This window comes from Acipenser ruthenus, chromosome 41 (assembly GCF_902713425.1).
Source record: "Acipenser ruthenus chromosome 41, fAciRut3.2 maternal haplotype, whole genome shotgun sequence".
Taxonomy (NCBI): domain Eukaryota; kingdom Metazoa; phylum Chordata; class Actinopteri; order Acipenseriformes; family Acipenseridae; genus Acipenser; species Acipenser ruthenus.
In genome coordinates this window covers 5,592,589-5,608,824 of record NC_081229.1, presented here as the reverse complement: position 1 = coordinate 5,608,824, position 16,236 = coordinate 5,592,589, and the positions used below count along the sequence as shown (strand labels likewise).

Genomic DNA, 16,236 nt, shown 5'->3' with positions numbered 1-16,236 from the left:
AAGGAGTGCGAGGGAGGGAGTGAGTGTCAGAGAGAGCTGTGTATGGAGACAGTCTGTCTGAGTGTGTGAGAGAGCTGTGTGAGAGTGAATGGAGACTGTCTGTCTGAGTGTGTGAGAGAGCTGTGTGAGAGTGTATGGAGACTGTCTATCACAATGGCATACATACATTTGTCTAGAGCAGTGGTTCTAAAACGTGGAATATATCCCGGCAGGCGTGAGAAGGTTGAGGAAAAAAAATGTAAAGAATGGCCACACACATCTAGCCTATATATATATATATATATATATATATATATATATATATATATCATTAACATGAAGCCTCCTGACAGGTCAGAGTTTCTACATGGCGCTGTGCATCTGACTGTTTTTTTAAGCTTGCATATTATTGGACGAAGTCCGCTGCCAACTGGTGATCAGTGCTGCCAGACTGGCGGTTTTACAGCCAAATTCAGCTTGTTTTGAAAGCATTTAGCGGGTAAAGATTGTCTTTGGCGGTTTAGCTATTTTCGTACATGTTTTAAATTGTTCTGGGCAATTTAATTCTACATGACATTCTGAATATAATTTCTTTTCCTGGACCGACCGCACTTGATCTCATCACATAAGAAACAGCGCTGCTGTAGAAAAAAAACAAGCAAAGCAGAAAAATAAAGTAAAACATGGTTTTTAACATTACTTACCTGTGTTAGTTTTTTTATTTGAAATAAATGTGTAGCACTTATTTATGTTTTATAATATATAGTTAAGTTTTAAATGTAAAAGTAAGGTTTTTGACTGGTTGAAAAAACACAATTTGGCTACTTTTTGGCTGGTTGGGGTGTCGCAAACCGAATCTGGCAGCGCTGCTGGTGATGTATGTTGTTCATTGGCTTACTACATGGTGTGCACATTAGGAAGCGTTGGACAGTCGCTAAACTATTATCTGCAGTGTTAAGTTTGCTCTTATTACGATGGATCGGTGGCTGGTTCGTGCAAAAGAAAATAACACAACCGCAGTGACATACAGAGAAGCCAGTAACATGTGGGATTTATATGTACGTGTGTGTGTGGGGAGGGGGCATCAATACCACAGCCAACAGGAAGGGGGGCGCGGGCCAAAAAGTTTGAGAAGCACTGATCTAGAGAACCCCTTGTCCAATTGTGATGAAACCTACTGAGGTCCTACTTGAGCACTGCAGCCTGTTCTGAAACACTATGCATGTGCTGAGTCCGACCCCTCTCTATCTCTCAGCTTCTAGCACTGCAGCCTGTTCTGTAACACTATACATGTGCTGTGTCTGACCCCTCTCTCCCTCTCAGCTTCTAGCACTGCAGCCTGTTCTGAAACACTACATGTGCTGTGTCCGACCCCTCTCTCTCTCTCTCTCAGGTTCTCCAGATGAGTGATCTGCTGAAGAGGGGTGTGGGGGTTCATCACAGCGGGATCCTGCCCATTCTCAAAGAGGTGGTGGAGATGCTGTTCACTCGCGGGCTGGTGAAGGTGAGAGCAGCACACTGGGTCAGCTCCCTCTAATCAAGTTGAGAGTGTGTTTCATTCTCGCTCGAGAAGGTAATTAGAGGTAGCCAGTGAACACTTAATTCATTAATTAATTAAATTAGTATTTTATCCAAAGCGACTTACAGAGACTAGGGGGTGAACTATGCATCACAACTGCTGCTGCAGAGTCACTTACAATAGGACCTTGGTTGTTTTACGTCTCATCCAAAGGACGGAGCACAAGGAGGTTAGTGACTTGCTCAGGGTCACACACAGGATTTGAACCGGGAGCCTCCTGGTATCCAGCCTTTTTCTTTAACCACTGGACCACCAAGCCTCCTTTATACATATTGTAAGTCATTAAATCTAAATAAAAAAATGACAAAATCCTGATGTGTATGTAAGTAATCAATTTCTATAGAACCTGTTGTGGTTTAAACCTTTCGAGTGAGTGTCATTGACACTCATTGATCCCACATTGAGTGTGGGATCACGCTCTCAGTGTAGCTGCTGCTTATGGTTCCAGTGGGGACAGGACCTACTATAATAAATAGCCTTCTACACTGAGCAGTACTCCGATGTATTTGTTTGTCGAGTTTAAGTCATACCCTACAGTCTACATCCCACAATTCACTGCAGAGACAACGCAGTTCCATGGAGGTGAAATCCGAAATGATTTTTCCATTCCTGGTTTTACTATAGTCTATGAGTTTACTAAGACACACCTGTTACCTGTAGAGTGAGGCTAATCAAGTACCGTGGAATGGGAGAAACTGCTATGCAATAGGAGTCTTATTTCCATCCCTGTTTTCTATCAAAAGGGTAAAACATGGTAAAGCAGATAATCGCTGATGAAATATGAGTGCTTTTAGTTGGTTTGGTTAGGACAGGTTCAGTATTAAATCACATTGTCATATTGTTATTGATTGGCAGTCAATAACTGTAAACAAAGGCAACTAAAGGAAGGGATTGCATAGCAGTTTGCTCCATTCCAGGTTTTGCTACGAGTTTAATAAGACATACCTGAGCTTGTTACCTATACTCATAATAGGTGGCTCATGAAGCACTTATTAAAACCTGGAATGGATGAAACTGCTGTGCAATAAGAGCCATGTTTCCATCCCTGATTTGTGTTGTGTAATTAACATGTTTTATTTGATAAATACCTGACAGCTTCAAACATGTTAAAGTGAATTTCTCTGGTGTTGTGAGTATCTGCATGCCCACTGGGACTGTTAGATTATCTTTTATTTCCTAAATGTGTAAACTTTAAGATCAAACACGTTTAAATGTTGAAACTGTAACACATTGGCAATGCTTGATAATCACTCCTAATTAACCTACAACAGTAAGATAACCCATAATCACAAGAAGCACTCCAACAGAGTTTTAAATGAATAACTACAATATTAATGTGTGTGAGACTGCCCATCTACAACATTAGCATGTCTATTGAACAGACAATGAATAATGAATTTAGCTGAAAATGTTGTTGCATAATAGCCATCTTGTCTAACTGTGATGAACCTTATTTGAATTTATTGACAATATCAGAATCGCAGTGTGTGGCCGTCACAGTAAAACATCTCTCTCTCTCTGTCTCGTGTGCGTGTTTCCTGTGCTCTGCATGTGTTTCCTGTGCTCTCTCTCTCTCCGTTTCCTGTGCTCTCTGTGTTTCCTGTGCTCTCTCTCTCTCTGTGTTTCCTGTGCTCTCTGTGTTTCCTGTGCTCTCTCTCCGTTTCCTGTGCTCTCTGTGTTTCCTGTGCTCTCTCTCTCTCTGTGTTTCCTGTGCTCTGTGTGTTTCCTGTGCTCTCTCTCTCTCTGTGTTTCCTGTGCTCTCTGTGTTTCCTGTGCTCTCTCTCTCTCTGTGTTTCTTGTGCTCTCTCTCTCTCTGTGTTTCCTGTGCTCTCTGTGTTTCCTGTGCTCTCTCTCTCTCTGTGTTTCCTGTGCTCTCTGTGTTTCCTGTGCTCTCTATGTTTCCTGTGCTCTCTCTCTGTGTTTCCTGTGCTCTCTCTCTCTGTGTTTCCTGTGCTCTCTGTGTTTCCTGTGCTCTCTCTCTCTCTGTGTTTCCTGTGCTCTCTGTGTTTCCTGTGCTCTCTATGTTTCCTGTGCTCTCTCTGTGTTTCCTGTGCTCTCTCTCTCTGTGTTTCCTGTGCTCTCTCTGTGTTTCCTGTGCTCTCTCTCTCTGTGTTTCCTGTGCTCTCTCTCTCTGTGTTTCCTGTGCTTTCTCTGTTTCCTGTGCTCTCTCTCTCTGTTTCCTGTGCTCTGCGTGTGTTTTCTGTGCTCTCTCTCTGTTTCCTGTGCTTTCTCTGTTTCCTGTGCTCTCTCTCTCTGTTTCCTGTGCTTTCTCTGTTTCCTGTGCTCTCTCTCTCTGTTTCCTGTGCTCTGCGTGTGTTTTCTGTGCTCTCTCTCTGTTTCCTGTGCTTTCTCTGTTTCCTGTGCTCTCTCTCTCTGTTTCCTGTGCTTTCTCTGTTTCCTGTGCTCTCTCTCTCTGTTTCCTGTGCTTTCTCTGTTTCCTGTGCTCTCTCTCTCTGTTTCCTGTCCTCTGTGTGTTTCCTGTGCTCTGTGTGTGTGTTTCCTGTGCTGTCTGTATTTCCTGTGCGCTCTGCGTGCATTTCGTGTGCTCTGTGTTTGTTTCCTGTTCTCTCTGCGTGTGTTTCCTTTGCTATGCAGGTCCTGTTTGCTACAGAGACGTTTGCCATGGGGGTGAATATGCCTGCCAGGACCGTGGTGTTCGACAGCATCCGAAAACACGACGGGACTGCCTTCAGAGACCTGCTGCCAGGTGAGAGACAGACACTGAGACACACATAGACAATCTCAGAGACAGATATAGAGACACATACTGACACACAGACATGGAGACACTGAGAGACATGCAGGCATTGACACAGAGACACACACTGACACAGAGACACACTGAGAACCCGGGGAGTATATTCAGATTGTTAACCTGCCTCCACCCCCTCTCTCTCTCTAGGGGAGGATATTCAGAGTGTTAAACCCCTCTCTCTCTCTCTCTCTCTCTAGGGGAGTATATCCAAATGGCGGGGCGTGCAGGACGCAGAGGTCTGGACCCCACGGGCACGGTGATTATCCTGTGCAAGGGGGGCGTGCACGAGATGGCAGACCTGCACAAGATGATGCTGGTGAGATCAGGGGACTGTGAGAGACACTGTGGGTCTGACGGGCAGAGTGCAGTGCTGTGTGTATGTTGTATTGTATTGTAATGCAGTGTATTGTGTTGTGTTGCATTGTAATGCAGCATGCTGTGCAGATTACAGTGTAAGCCCACTCTGCTCTACTATCAGTTCATGCTGACCTCTGTGTGTGTGTGTATTGTATTGTTTTGTATTACAGTGTGTGTGTACTGTATTTATTGTGCAGTGCTGTGTGTTGCAATGCAATGTATTGTGTTGTAATGCAATGTGCTGTGTTGTATTGATTACAGGGTAAGCCCACTCTGCTCCAGTCTCAGTTCAGGCTGACCTACACCATGATACTGAACCTGCTGCGAGTGGAGGCTCTGCGCGTGGAGGACATGATGAAACGCAGCTTCTCCGAGTTCCACACACGCAAGGACACCAAGGTACCGAGGGAGAAGGTCTTGTTCTTCTCATCTTGATGTTCTCTCTCCTCTCTGTCTCTCGCATCTCTAGAGAAGATGGGCTGAATAGCCTCCTCTCCTTTGTAAACTTTCTTATGTTCTAGAGGCAGTCCAAATCTGCAGGAAAATCTGCAAAAAACTGGAGAATTTCAGTAGATATCTGTGGAGTGTTCTGTAGAGCATCTTATGTGTTTAGTTTTTGTATTAATAATGGCTTCTAAAAATGTATCTCCCGTAAATATAAGCATATCAAACACTGTATGGGTTAAGTAAAATTTGTTAGTAAAATCTTTGGAAACTGTTAAACAAAAACATCACATTACATAAGACTTCTTAAACTCCAGTCTTTAATTGACTCCTACTTTTTGAAGGAGACAAAACATGTCAAGTTAACAAAGCTAGAACCGTACCTGTTATGTATTTAGCAGTCTGTTCGTGATAATTATGATGATGATGTGGCTGCAGAATACAGCGAATCTGTGGAAGACACCAAATCTGTGGAAGATTTCAAATTCTGCAATTTCTGAGGAATTCTGTTGTCCGCAGGTTTGGACTGCCTCTACTCATCACCCCTGCAGGTTCATGAGCAGAACATCTCCTCTCTGACCTAGTCTCTGTACAGAGTACATGGTCTCCTTATGTTGATTTCCTCTCTCTCCTCTCTCTGACCTAGTCTCTGTACACTGTGCAGGGTGTCCTCATGTTGCTTTCCTCTCTCTCCTTTCTGACCCAGTCTCTGTACAGAGTGCAGGGTCTCCTCATGTTGATTTCCTCTCTCTCCTCTCTCTGACCCAGTCTCTGTACACTGTGCAGGGTCTCCTCATGTTGATTTCCTCTCTCTCCTCTCTCTGACCCAGTCTCTGTACAGTGTGCAGGGTGTCCTCATGTTGCTTTCCTCTCTCTCCTTTCTGACCCAGTCTCTGTACAGAGTGCAGGGTCTCCTCATGTTGATTTCCTCTCTCTCCTCTCTCTGACCCAGTCTCTGTACAGAGTGTAGGGTGTCCTCATGTTGATTTCCTCTCCCCCTCTCTCTCTCTCTCTCCTCTCTCTGACCTAGACTCTGTACAGAGTGCAGGGTCTCCTCATGTTGATTTCCTCTCTCTCCTCTCTCTGACCCAGTCTCTGTACAGAGTGCAGGGTCTCCTCATGCTGCTTTTCTCTCTCTCGCTCTCTCTCTCTCCTCTCTAACCCGGTCTCTCTGCTCCTCTATGTTGATTTCCTCTCCCTATCTCTGCAGGTCCATGAGCAGGGCATCTCCTCCCTGACCCAGTCTCTGTCCAGTCTGCCGGAGGTGGAGAATGTGGGTCAGCTGAGTGACCTGGTCAGTTACTACGCTGCCGTCCAGGAGCTCACCCACACCAGGGCAGCACTGCAGGTACAGCCAGCGCTAACCATGGAGAACTGGACACACACACACACTGAGACACAGCGGTATCCCACAGTGACACCCACCCTCACAGCGCACCCTGAAGCACAGCGATATCCCACAGTGACACACACCCTAACAACACACCCTGAGGCACGGCGATATCCCACAGTGACACACACCCTCACAACGCACCCTGAGGCACGGCGATATCCCACAGTGACACACACCCTAACAACGCACCCTGAGGCACGGCGATATCCCACAGTGACACACACCGTCACAACGCACCCTGAGGCACGGCGATATCCCACAGTGACACACACCCTCACAACGCACCCTGAGGCACGGCGATATCCCACAGTGACACACACCCTCACAACGCACCCTGAGGCACGGCGATATCCCACAGTGACACACACCCTCACAATGCACTCTGAGGCACGGCGATATCCCACAGTGACACACACCCTAACAACGCACCCTGAGGCACGGCGATATCCTACAGTGACACACACCGTCACAACGCACCCTGAGGCACGGCGATATCCCACAGTGACACACACCCTCACAACGCACCCTGAGGCACGGCGATATCCCACAGTGACACACACCCTCACAACGCACCCTGAGGCACGGCGATATCCCACAGTGACACACACCCTCACAACGCACCCTGAGGCACGGCGATATCCCACAGTGACACACACCCTCACAACGCACCCTGAGCCACGGCGATATCGTGCCATATTCCTTACCTATCCCGACTGCAAAGGGTGTGTAGTGAAGACGGACGCTGTCACACTGCACATTTTTACCCATATCTAGAGAACCGCTTATCCAATTATCATGAAACTTGGTATTGACATTATTTAGCGTAAGTCAGTGAGCGTATCAGATTCTGTCTGTCCATACAGCGTCCATTTTAAAACATGATATCTGGTACTACACTAGGTTAAATAAATAATTAGTAATAACTCTTATGAATGCACATACCAATAGACAGTATATACATTCCAGGGTTTCTTCTTATTTTTTGAGTATCTCTGTGTGTGTGTGTCCTGTGTTTTCAGAAGCGTGTGATGGAGTCGGTGAATGGACTGAAGGCTCTGTCAGCAGGGAGGGTGGTGCTCGTCACTAACTCTGTGCACAGCAACGCGCTGGGACTCATTCTCCAGGTCCGCTCTCTGTGTTCTTGTTTTCAATCACACCGTATGGAGATGCTTTGTTTCTGTTCATTTGTAGCTGGCGCTGGGGGTGAATGAATGTCCCTGGTTCCCTTCAGTTATAAAAGTTCACTGCAGTAATTCAGCAGTGTTACTATGGATATATGCATTTACCATAGTTTACCTTGGTTTGCTATGCTTTTTTTAATAGTCTTTACCATATCTATTTCTGCTATACAATGCTTATCTATGCTTTATTATGCTTTCACTGTGCTTTATTACACCTTGATGCACTTTACCATGCTTTCACTGTGATTTATCACACTTTACTGTGATTTTACTATGGAAAACTTTAATAATGGTGCACACACCTTTTTTCTTTTTTAATTTCTGTCCAATTTTTAAATATTTTTTAGGTTTCCTCAGATGCGATGAGCAGGACGTTCACCACCCTGGTTCTGTGCGAGAGACAGAAAGAGGAGGAAAGGCCGGGGGCACAGAGAGGGGCCGAGACCCCAACCCCAGAGGAGCTGCTGTCAACGAGGGTCTTTCTACCTGACGGTACGAAACCGCTGCAACCCTCCTCCCACAGGACAGCAGTCTTAAAGGGATTGCTGCTAACTGTAAACCATTCCGTGCAGCTCGGAATTCTGTTTGTTACATAGGGCTCGAATGGGCAGCTTTGAAGCAAACACGTATTTTCCTTTAAAAACATGATAATCTGGTCCTACGTTAGGGTTAGGGAAAGCTCTCGGTTTCCATGCCTCACTCCCAGGAAATATATTGCACTTCTTGAATAAAAAAAACTAGAAGAAACTTAAGAAAGAAAGTCAAGCAGACAAGCATTTCAGCTAGTGCCTTCACCAGTGTTACTGAAACTAGAAGAAACTGAGTCAAGCAGACAAGCGTTTCAGCTAGTGCCTTCATCAGTGTTACTGAAACTAGAAGAAACTGAATCAAACAGACAAGCGTTTCAGCTAGTGCCTTCATCAGTGTTACTGAAACTAGAAGAACCTGAGTCAAACAGACAAGCGTTTCAGCTAGTGCCTTCATCAGTGTTACAGAAACCAGAAGAAACTGAGTCAAGCAGACAAGCGTTTCAGCTAGTGCCTTCATCAGTGTTACTGAAACTAGAAGAAACTGAGTCAAGCAGACAAGCATTTCAGCTAGTGCCTTCATCAGTGTTACTGACACTAGAAGCAGCAGACAGACATTGAAATAGTTATGCAACTAAGCGTAATTATTTAACAAAAATAAAGGAATTCTTTTTTTTAAATTTATTTATTTATTTATTTATATATATTTATTTATATAGCGCCTTTAATCAAGGCGCTGAACAATTTTTAAACTAAACAGTACATTCAAAAGAAAAGGCTGAAGGAAGAAGGTACGTTTATTGGGCAAGGGTGAGTAAGTAGAGTGGTGCTACAGTGAGAACAGAGGCTAGGGCAGGGTTGGGCAAGCAAGCAGGGTCCTAACCGGGGGTTAGGGGCTAGGACACGCAGTGGGATGGGCTAGGGTGAAAAGATGAGTTTTAAGGGAGGAGCAAAAACTGCGTAGTGTAGGGGACTGTTTTATATGGAGTGGGAGTTTATTCCAATAAAGGGGAGCCAGGAGGGAAAAGGAACGGAAAGAGGATTGGGCACAGGGCGAGAGTGAGACCGAGAGGGACAACAGAGTTTGAGAGCGTAAGGGACGGGAGGGAACATAGTAAGTGATAAGTGCAGCCAGATCGGGTGGGGCGAGACCATGGAGGGATTTGTAGACTAGGGTAAGGAATTTAAATAAGCAGCGATAGTAAACAGGGAGCCAGTGTAGCTGGTGGAGAAGAGGGGAGGTAGAGGGGAGTGGGGGAGGGTTGAATATGATACAGGCAGAGGCGTTTTGAATTTGCTGTAGTGGTGTGAAGGCGTAGGAGGGAAGGCCAAGGAGGAGGGAGTTGCAGTAATCGAGGCGGGTGAAGATTAGAGCATGAACCTGGAGTTTAGTGGCAGAGAAAGAGATGGAGGGACGTATTTTGCGGATGTTGAATAGGTGGAATCGGCAGGTGCGTGTAGTGGCCGAGATATGATCAGCAAGGGAAAGGGTTGCCTCAAAGATGACACCGAGGTTGCGAGCAGAGTTAACCGGAATGAGGGACAGGGGAGGAAATGAAATGGTGGGGGTGGGAGGGGGGGAAGAACGGGAGGGGAAGAAAAGGATTTCAGTTTTTGATGGATTGATGAGGAGGTATTGGCATGCCATCCAAGATTGGATAGCAGTCAAGCAAGCAGTTATACGGGAGGAAAGGTCAGGGGTGAAAGAAGGGAAGGAAAAGAAAATCTGGATGTCATCAGCAAAGAAATGGTGGGGGAAGTTAATTGAAGAAATTAGAGCTTCAAGAGGTGAGGTGTACAGAGAGAATAACAAGGGTCCGAGGACAGAGCCCTGGGGAACACCAACAGTCAGAGGGAAGGAGGGAGAAGTGAAGCTGTTGAAAGCAACAGCAGAGGTGTGGGAAAATAGGTATGAGTGCAGCCAGCTACGAGGTGTTCCAGAAACAAGTAATACAAATTTACAGTGACACTTTTAAGAGCAACCCACTGGGGCTCCTTCTTAAACTCCAGCCTCTACAAGAGAGAACATGCAGGTCAGTGGCAGCCTTTTATACACACCTGCAGCAGTTCAACCAGATTGAATAACTGAGTAGCCCACCAATCAAGACCCACATTTAACTCCATTCCATGCACACTCTCACATGGAAATTAAATATTTTGAACAAGGCTCAAAATGAACCTTTTCCTTGGTTTAGAACACACACATTAACCAAAACTTAACACATTTAAATATGAAAATAGCGAAAATACAGTTATTCATGTAGTTGTTAGAATTATGTGCATTAATACTGTAGAATATGAAAGAACCAGTACAAAATAAGGAAACACTAAAAAAATTGCAGAAATATAGCTTGTTTACAAGTGCGTGGTTCACGGCCCGTCTCAGTCCTGTTTTGTTCACTCAGGACCCTGCAGCCACACAGTGGAGAAGCTGAAAGCGGAAGACATCTCCAGCATCACTGTGAAGACCCTGCGGATCAACGCAGAGCGCATCATCGACGACTACAACAAGAGGCAGATGCCCAGGTTCAAGTGAGTGGAGCCTGACAGTGTAGCGCAAAGCAGAGGGGATTCTCCTGAGCTTCAGCACAACTTCCACTGTCTCATAAAATCAACTTCCATTCTCTGTTCTACCCAAGCAGTTTTTTATTTGGGTGGAATCTATTTCATTAAAGCAACTAGAACCTGTCCCTTGTGCAGAACTTAAATATGTGAACATGTCTGGCAGTATGTAATGTATTGCATCTGAAAAAGAGTCGGGATTGTGAATACAGCTTGCCAAAGAAAGAAGCCTCCTCAAGACTCACTTGTTTAGACTGCACTTACTATGCACTGTATTCTCCTGACCTCAGCACCACGTTACTGGATCCTCAGCTGATACACTATCCTTGCACTGTTGCACTACTAGATATACAGTGGCTCTCAAAAGTATTCACCCCCCTTGGACTTTTCCACATTTTATTGTGTTACAACATGGAATCAAAATGACTTTAATTAGGAGTTTTGCCACTGATCAGCACAAAAAAAGTCAAAGTGAAAAATAAAATCTACAAATTGTTCTAAATTAATTACAAATACAAAACAGAAAATAATTGATTGCATAAGTATTCACCCACTTGAGTCAATATTTGGTAGAGGCACCTTTGGCAGCAATTACAGCCATGAGTCTATTTGGATAAGTCTCTAACAGCTTTACACATCTGGACACTGCAATTTTTGCCTATTCTTCTTTGCATAATTACTCAAGTTCCGTCAAGTTGGATGGGGACCTTTGGTGAACAGCAATTTTCAATTCTTTCCACATATTCTCAATTGGATTGAGGTCCGGGCTTTGATTGGGCCACTCCAGGACATTGACCTTTTTGTTTTTAAGCCACTCCAGTGTGGCTTTGGCTGTATGTTTGGGGTCATTGTCCTACTGGAAGATGAGTCTTCTCCCAAGTCCCAGGTCTCTTGCAGACTTCAGCAGGTTTTCCTCCAGGATTTCTCTGTACTTTGCTGCATCCATTTTGCCCTCTATCTTCACAAGCTTTCCAGGCCCTCACGCAGAGAAGCATCCCCATAGCATGATGCTGCCACCACCATGCTTCACGGTAGGGATGGTGTTCTCAGGATGATGTGCGATGTTAGGCTTGCGCCAAACATAGCGCTTAGCGTTGAGACCAGGAAGCTCTATTTTGGTCTCATCAGACCATAGAATCTTCTTCCACTTGGTCTCAGAGTCTCCCACATGCCTTCTGGCAAACTCTAGCCGAGATTTGATGTGAGTTTTTTTTCAATAATGGCTTTCTTTTTGCCACTCTCCCATAAAGGGCAGTTTTGTGAAGCACCCGGGCTATTGTTGCCGTATGCACGGTGTCTCCCAGCTCAGCCGTGGAAGACTGTAACTCCTTTAGAGTTGCCATAGGTCTCTTGGTGGCCTCCCTGACTAGTGCCCTTCTCGCCCGGATACTCAGTTTTTGAGGACGGCCTGTTCTAGACAGATTCACAGTTGTGCCATATTCTCTCCATTTCTTAATAATGGACTTTACTGTGCTCCGGGGGATATTCAATGCCTTGGAAATGTTCTCATATCCTACACCTGATTGGTGCTTTTGAAGAACCTTATTCCGCATTTGCTTTGAATGTTCCTTCGTCTTCATGATGTAGTTTTTGTTAAGAAATGTACTAACCAACTGTGGGACCTCCCAGAGACAGGTGTATTTAACCTGAAATCATGTGAAACACCTTAATTGCACACAGGTGGACTCCATTCAACTAATCACTATGTAACACAATTTTTGTTCCTGGGTAGTAAGTGTTATTTCCTAATTGCTTATGCCTCAAAAGTATAGAAAATGGCTATTATTCCCCACAAACTTTGCTTTTGTGACCAGACAGTGATATTTTGAAATTGACCTATTTCCAATGAGAAAACGGGCAAATTTGTGTCTTTTCGTTCACATAAAGTCAGAAAAAAACAACATATGAATCCAAATTAACATATATTTATACTAAAGTAATACAAAAATGACTACAAAAGATTTAGAAGTGAGTAGTTTTTCGAGATTTACGATTATACTGTAAATCACTTTCACGAATCAGCCCCCAAATGTAGTCTCCCATCATGTTCTCGTTATACTGTCCTTGGCAGCGGCGTTCAAAGTCCTGAACTCATAGTGAAAGCCTCTTAACACAGATTTACCAACAACAACAACAAAAAAACAGAATATGAGTAATGCAATAAGAAAAAAAATAAATATTAGGTGCTTTGACACACTGATGACACTGAGAAAGACTTCTAGTCGAAACATTTGTCATTGAAAGTTCTAATCTCAGCACTGTGGAGTGTTTAATAGGTGTGCTTCACCCTCTGTACAGACTGGACCCCCCAGGCCAGGCTGTTACCAAGGCAACGCAGGAGCTGCTGCGATTGGCCGAGTCGAACCCCGACGGGATCACGCCCCTCGACCCTGTGAATGACCTGCAACTGAAGGACCTGGACGTGGTTGAGGGGTCAATGAGGGTCAGGCACCTGCAGGACACTCTGCTGACCTTCACATGCGCACACAGCCCCAAGTTCACACAACAGGTACGAACATGAAACATGGTTTAACAAACAGATCTGAGGATGTGATGCTGTTTATTAGATTAACTATGAAATAAAATCACTAGTTTTCAGGACCTCAAAAGTCTCTTCTTAAGGTTAAAGTGGAAACTCCTAGTCAAAGCACCTTGAGAGATTTATAAGAAAAAGGTTCTTGCAGCAGTTACTTATATATACTGTGTTTCTGATCATTCTGTGTGAAGAGGCTTTCACTATGCATTGAGGGGCAGCTCTTCAGCTGGAGTTGCCTCTCATCGATATATGTAGTAAGAGTTTATAGAATTGAGAGTCAGTGCCATCTAGTGATCTGCCTCTGCAGATCAAGTTACCTTGTGTTTTTCCAGCTCTTCAGTAACTGAATGTTAAATGAAAGTCTGGTTCATGTGATGTGTGTCTGTAATACTGTGTGTGTTTTTTTGTTGCAGTACGCCCGGCTGAAGCAGAGAATGCTGATTCAGGACGAACTGGAGCATCTGCAGTATTTAATATCAGACCAGAGCCTGAGCCTGCTGCCTCAGTACGAGCAGAGAATCAACGTGAGTGCGCTGAGAGGCTGAGACACACACAGACAGGCTGAGACACACGCAGAGACACTGTGATATACACACGCAGAGACACACACACGCAGAGATACAGAAAGAGACGCTGAGAGACTCACACAGAGACACACAGACACTGAGACGTACACATGACACACAGACATACACACAGGATATTGATGGATTATTGATTGAGTATTGATTCCTCCCAGGTTCTGAAGACTCTGAAGTACGTCGATGACTCCTGCACGGTGCAGCTGAAGGGCCGGGTGGCCTGTGAGATCAGTAATCATGAGCTGATGGTCACAGAGCTGGTGTTTGAGAACGTGCTCAGTGACCTGCCCCCCGAGGAGATTGCGGCCCTGCTCTCCTGCCTCGTCTTCCAGCAGAAAACACAGGTCACCCCCGAGATCAACACCTCCCTGCAGCAGGTACCAGTGTGTCTCACTCTATCTCAACACCTCCCTGCAGCAGGTACCAGTGTGTCTCTCTCTATATCTCAACACCTTCCTGCAGCAGGTACCAGTGTGTCTCACTCTATATCTCAACACCTTCCTGCAGCAGGTACCAGTGTGTCTCTCTCTCAGGGTGTGCAGTGTTGATAGTGCTGCCTGTGTGTGTCATCGCTCTCGTTGCTCTCTCTCTCTCTCTCTCTCTCAGGGTGTGCAACGCATTGTGAGTGTGGCGGAGCGCATTGCGACCCTACAGAGGGATTGTGGGATGAACGAGTCTGTGGAGGACTTCGTGGCGCAGTTCAAATTCGGGCTGCTGGAGGTGGTGCACTGCTGGGCCCGGGGGCTGGTGAGTGAGAGGAGGGGAGAGTAGTTACTTGTGAGATACAGGAGGACTTGGGTAAAGAGGGATTGTGGGACTGTGTATCTCCTCTGTGTATTTCTGTGTCCCTCTCTCACACACAGTGTATTTCTACGTTGTTTCTCTGGCGGATGTGCAGAAGGCGATTGTGGTTCACAGTCTTCCTCCTCTGTCATTGTCTCTCACACTCTCTCTTTGTCTCTCTCCACCTTTCTCACTCACTCACTCCCTCTCTCGTTCTGTCTCTAAGCCCTTCTCGGAGATCGCTCAGCTCACGGATGTGCAGGAGGGGATAGTAGTGCGCTGTATCCAGCGATTGGATGAGACGTGCCGTGACGTGCGGAATGCTGCGCGCATCATCGGTGACCCGGTGCTCTATGCCAAGATGGAGCAGGCCTCCATGATGATCAAGAGAGACATCGTGTTTGCAGCCAGCCTCTACACCCAGTGACTCACAGATAACAGGACAATAAAACTGAAAATGATACTCTCTACTGCTTCTTGTTTGTAATGTATAATGTATTTATAATTGTACACAGTGACCGGGGTTAGAAACACACACTATTCTTGCATCCAGTCCTGGTTTGCAGCTTGCACTATGATATGTATCACGATACATGTGGTGGTCCTGATGGGCTACGTGTCTGATGTGTTATAACATAAAATGGCAATTGAATGATGGACCATTTTGTTAAAAGATAAAAATTAAAAGGGATAGGGAGAGCATATCTTCATACCAACTATTAAACACACTTAAATATTCAGTCTAGAACCATTTGGTGATCTGCAATGAGCCATGTTGTGCTTTTGGTATACACAATACAAATGATACATACAGTGCCTATAGAAAGTCTACACCCCCTTTCAAAATTTTCACCTTTTGTTGCCTTATAGCCTGGAATTAAAATGCATTAAGTATCCACCAGTAAATGTCCTCCCCTCTTGTAATAGCAATCCTAAATTAGCTCAGGTGTAACCAGTCGCCTTCAGAATCACACGACAAGTTAAGTGGCCTCCAATTGTAGTGATTCACATAATTTCAGGATAAATTCAGCAGTTCCTGTAGGTTCTCTGCTGGGTAGTGCATTTCAAAGCAAAGACTCAACCATGAGCACCAAGACGCTTTAAAAAGAACTCTGGGACAAAGTTATTGAAAGGCACAGATCAGGGGATGGGTATAAAAAAATATCAAAGGCCTTGAATATTCCTTGGAGCACGGTCAAGACGATTATTAAGAAGTGGAAGGTGTATGGCACCACCAAGACCCTGCCTAGATCAGGCTGTCCCTCCAAACTGCATGACCGAGCAAGAAGGAGACTGATCAGAGAGGCTACCAAGAGGCCAATGGCAACTTTGCAAGAGCTACAGGCTTTTATGGCCAAGACCAGTCAAAATGTGCATGTGACAACAATATCCCAAGCACTCCAACAATCTGGCCTGTATGGTAGGGTGGCAAGAAGGAAGCCATTACTCAAGAAAGCCTACCTTGAATCCTGTTTGAAGTATGCAAAAAAAACACAACAGATTCTGTAGGCATGTGACAAAAAGTTTTGTGGTCTGACGAAACTAAAATGGAACTTTTG

General features: G+C 45.1%; 1 protein-coding gene across 1 annotated transcript in view; it reads left to right on the top strand.

The window, feature by feature from the left end:
- Positions 1–15,145, top strand: part of LOC117964940 (superkiller complex protein 2-like) — a 33,025-nt gene extending 17,880 nt beyond the window's left edge. The window contains exons 17-29 of the mRNA XM_059010467.1: positions 1,373–1,483; positions 4,154–4,265; positions 4,511–4,629; positions 4,932–5,069; positions 6,325–6,462; positions 7,527–7,631; positions 8,036–8,180; positions 10,621–10,747; positions 13,076–13,286; positions 13,727–13,837; positions 14,053–14,271; positions 14,501–14,641; positions 14,904–15,145. Coding sequence (XP_058866450.1) covers positions 1,373–1,483; positions 4,154–4,265; positions 4,511–4,629; positions 4,932–5,069; positions 6,325–6,462; positions 7,527–7,631; positions 8,036–8,180; positions 10,621–10,747; positions 13,076–13,286; positions 13,727–13,837; positions 14,053–14,271; positions 14,501–14,641; positions 14,904–15,104 — 1,878 coding nt within the window. The 3' untranslated portion in view covers positions 15,105–15,145. The remainder of the gene's footprint in view (positions 1–1,372; positions 1,484–4,153; positions 4,266–4,510; positions 4,630–4,931; positions 5,070–6,324; positions 6,463–7,526; positions 7,632–8,035; positions 8,181–10,620; positions 10,748–13,075; positions 13,287–13,726; positions 13,838–14,052; positions 14,272–14,500; positions 14,642–14,903) is intronic.
- Positions 15,146–16,236: the final 1,091 nt, after the last annotated feature.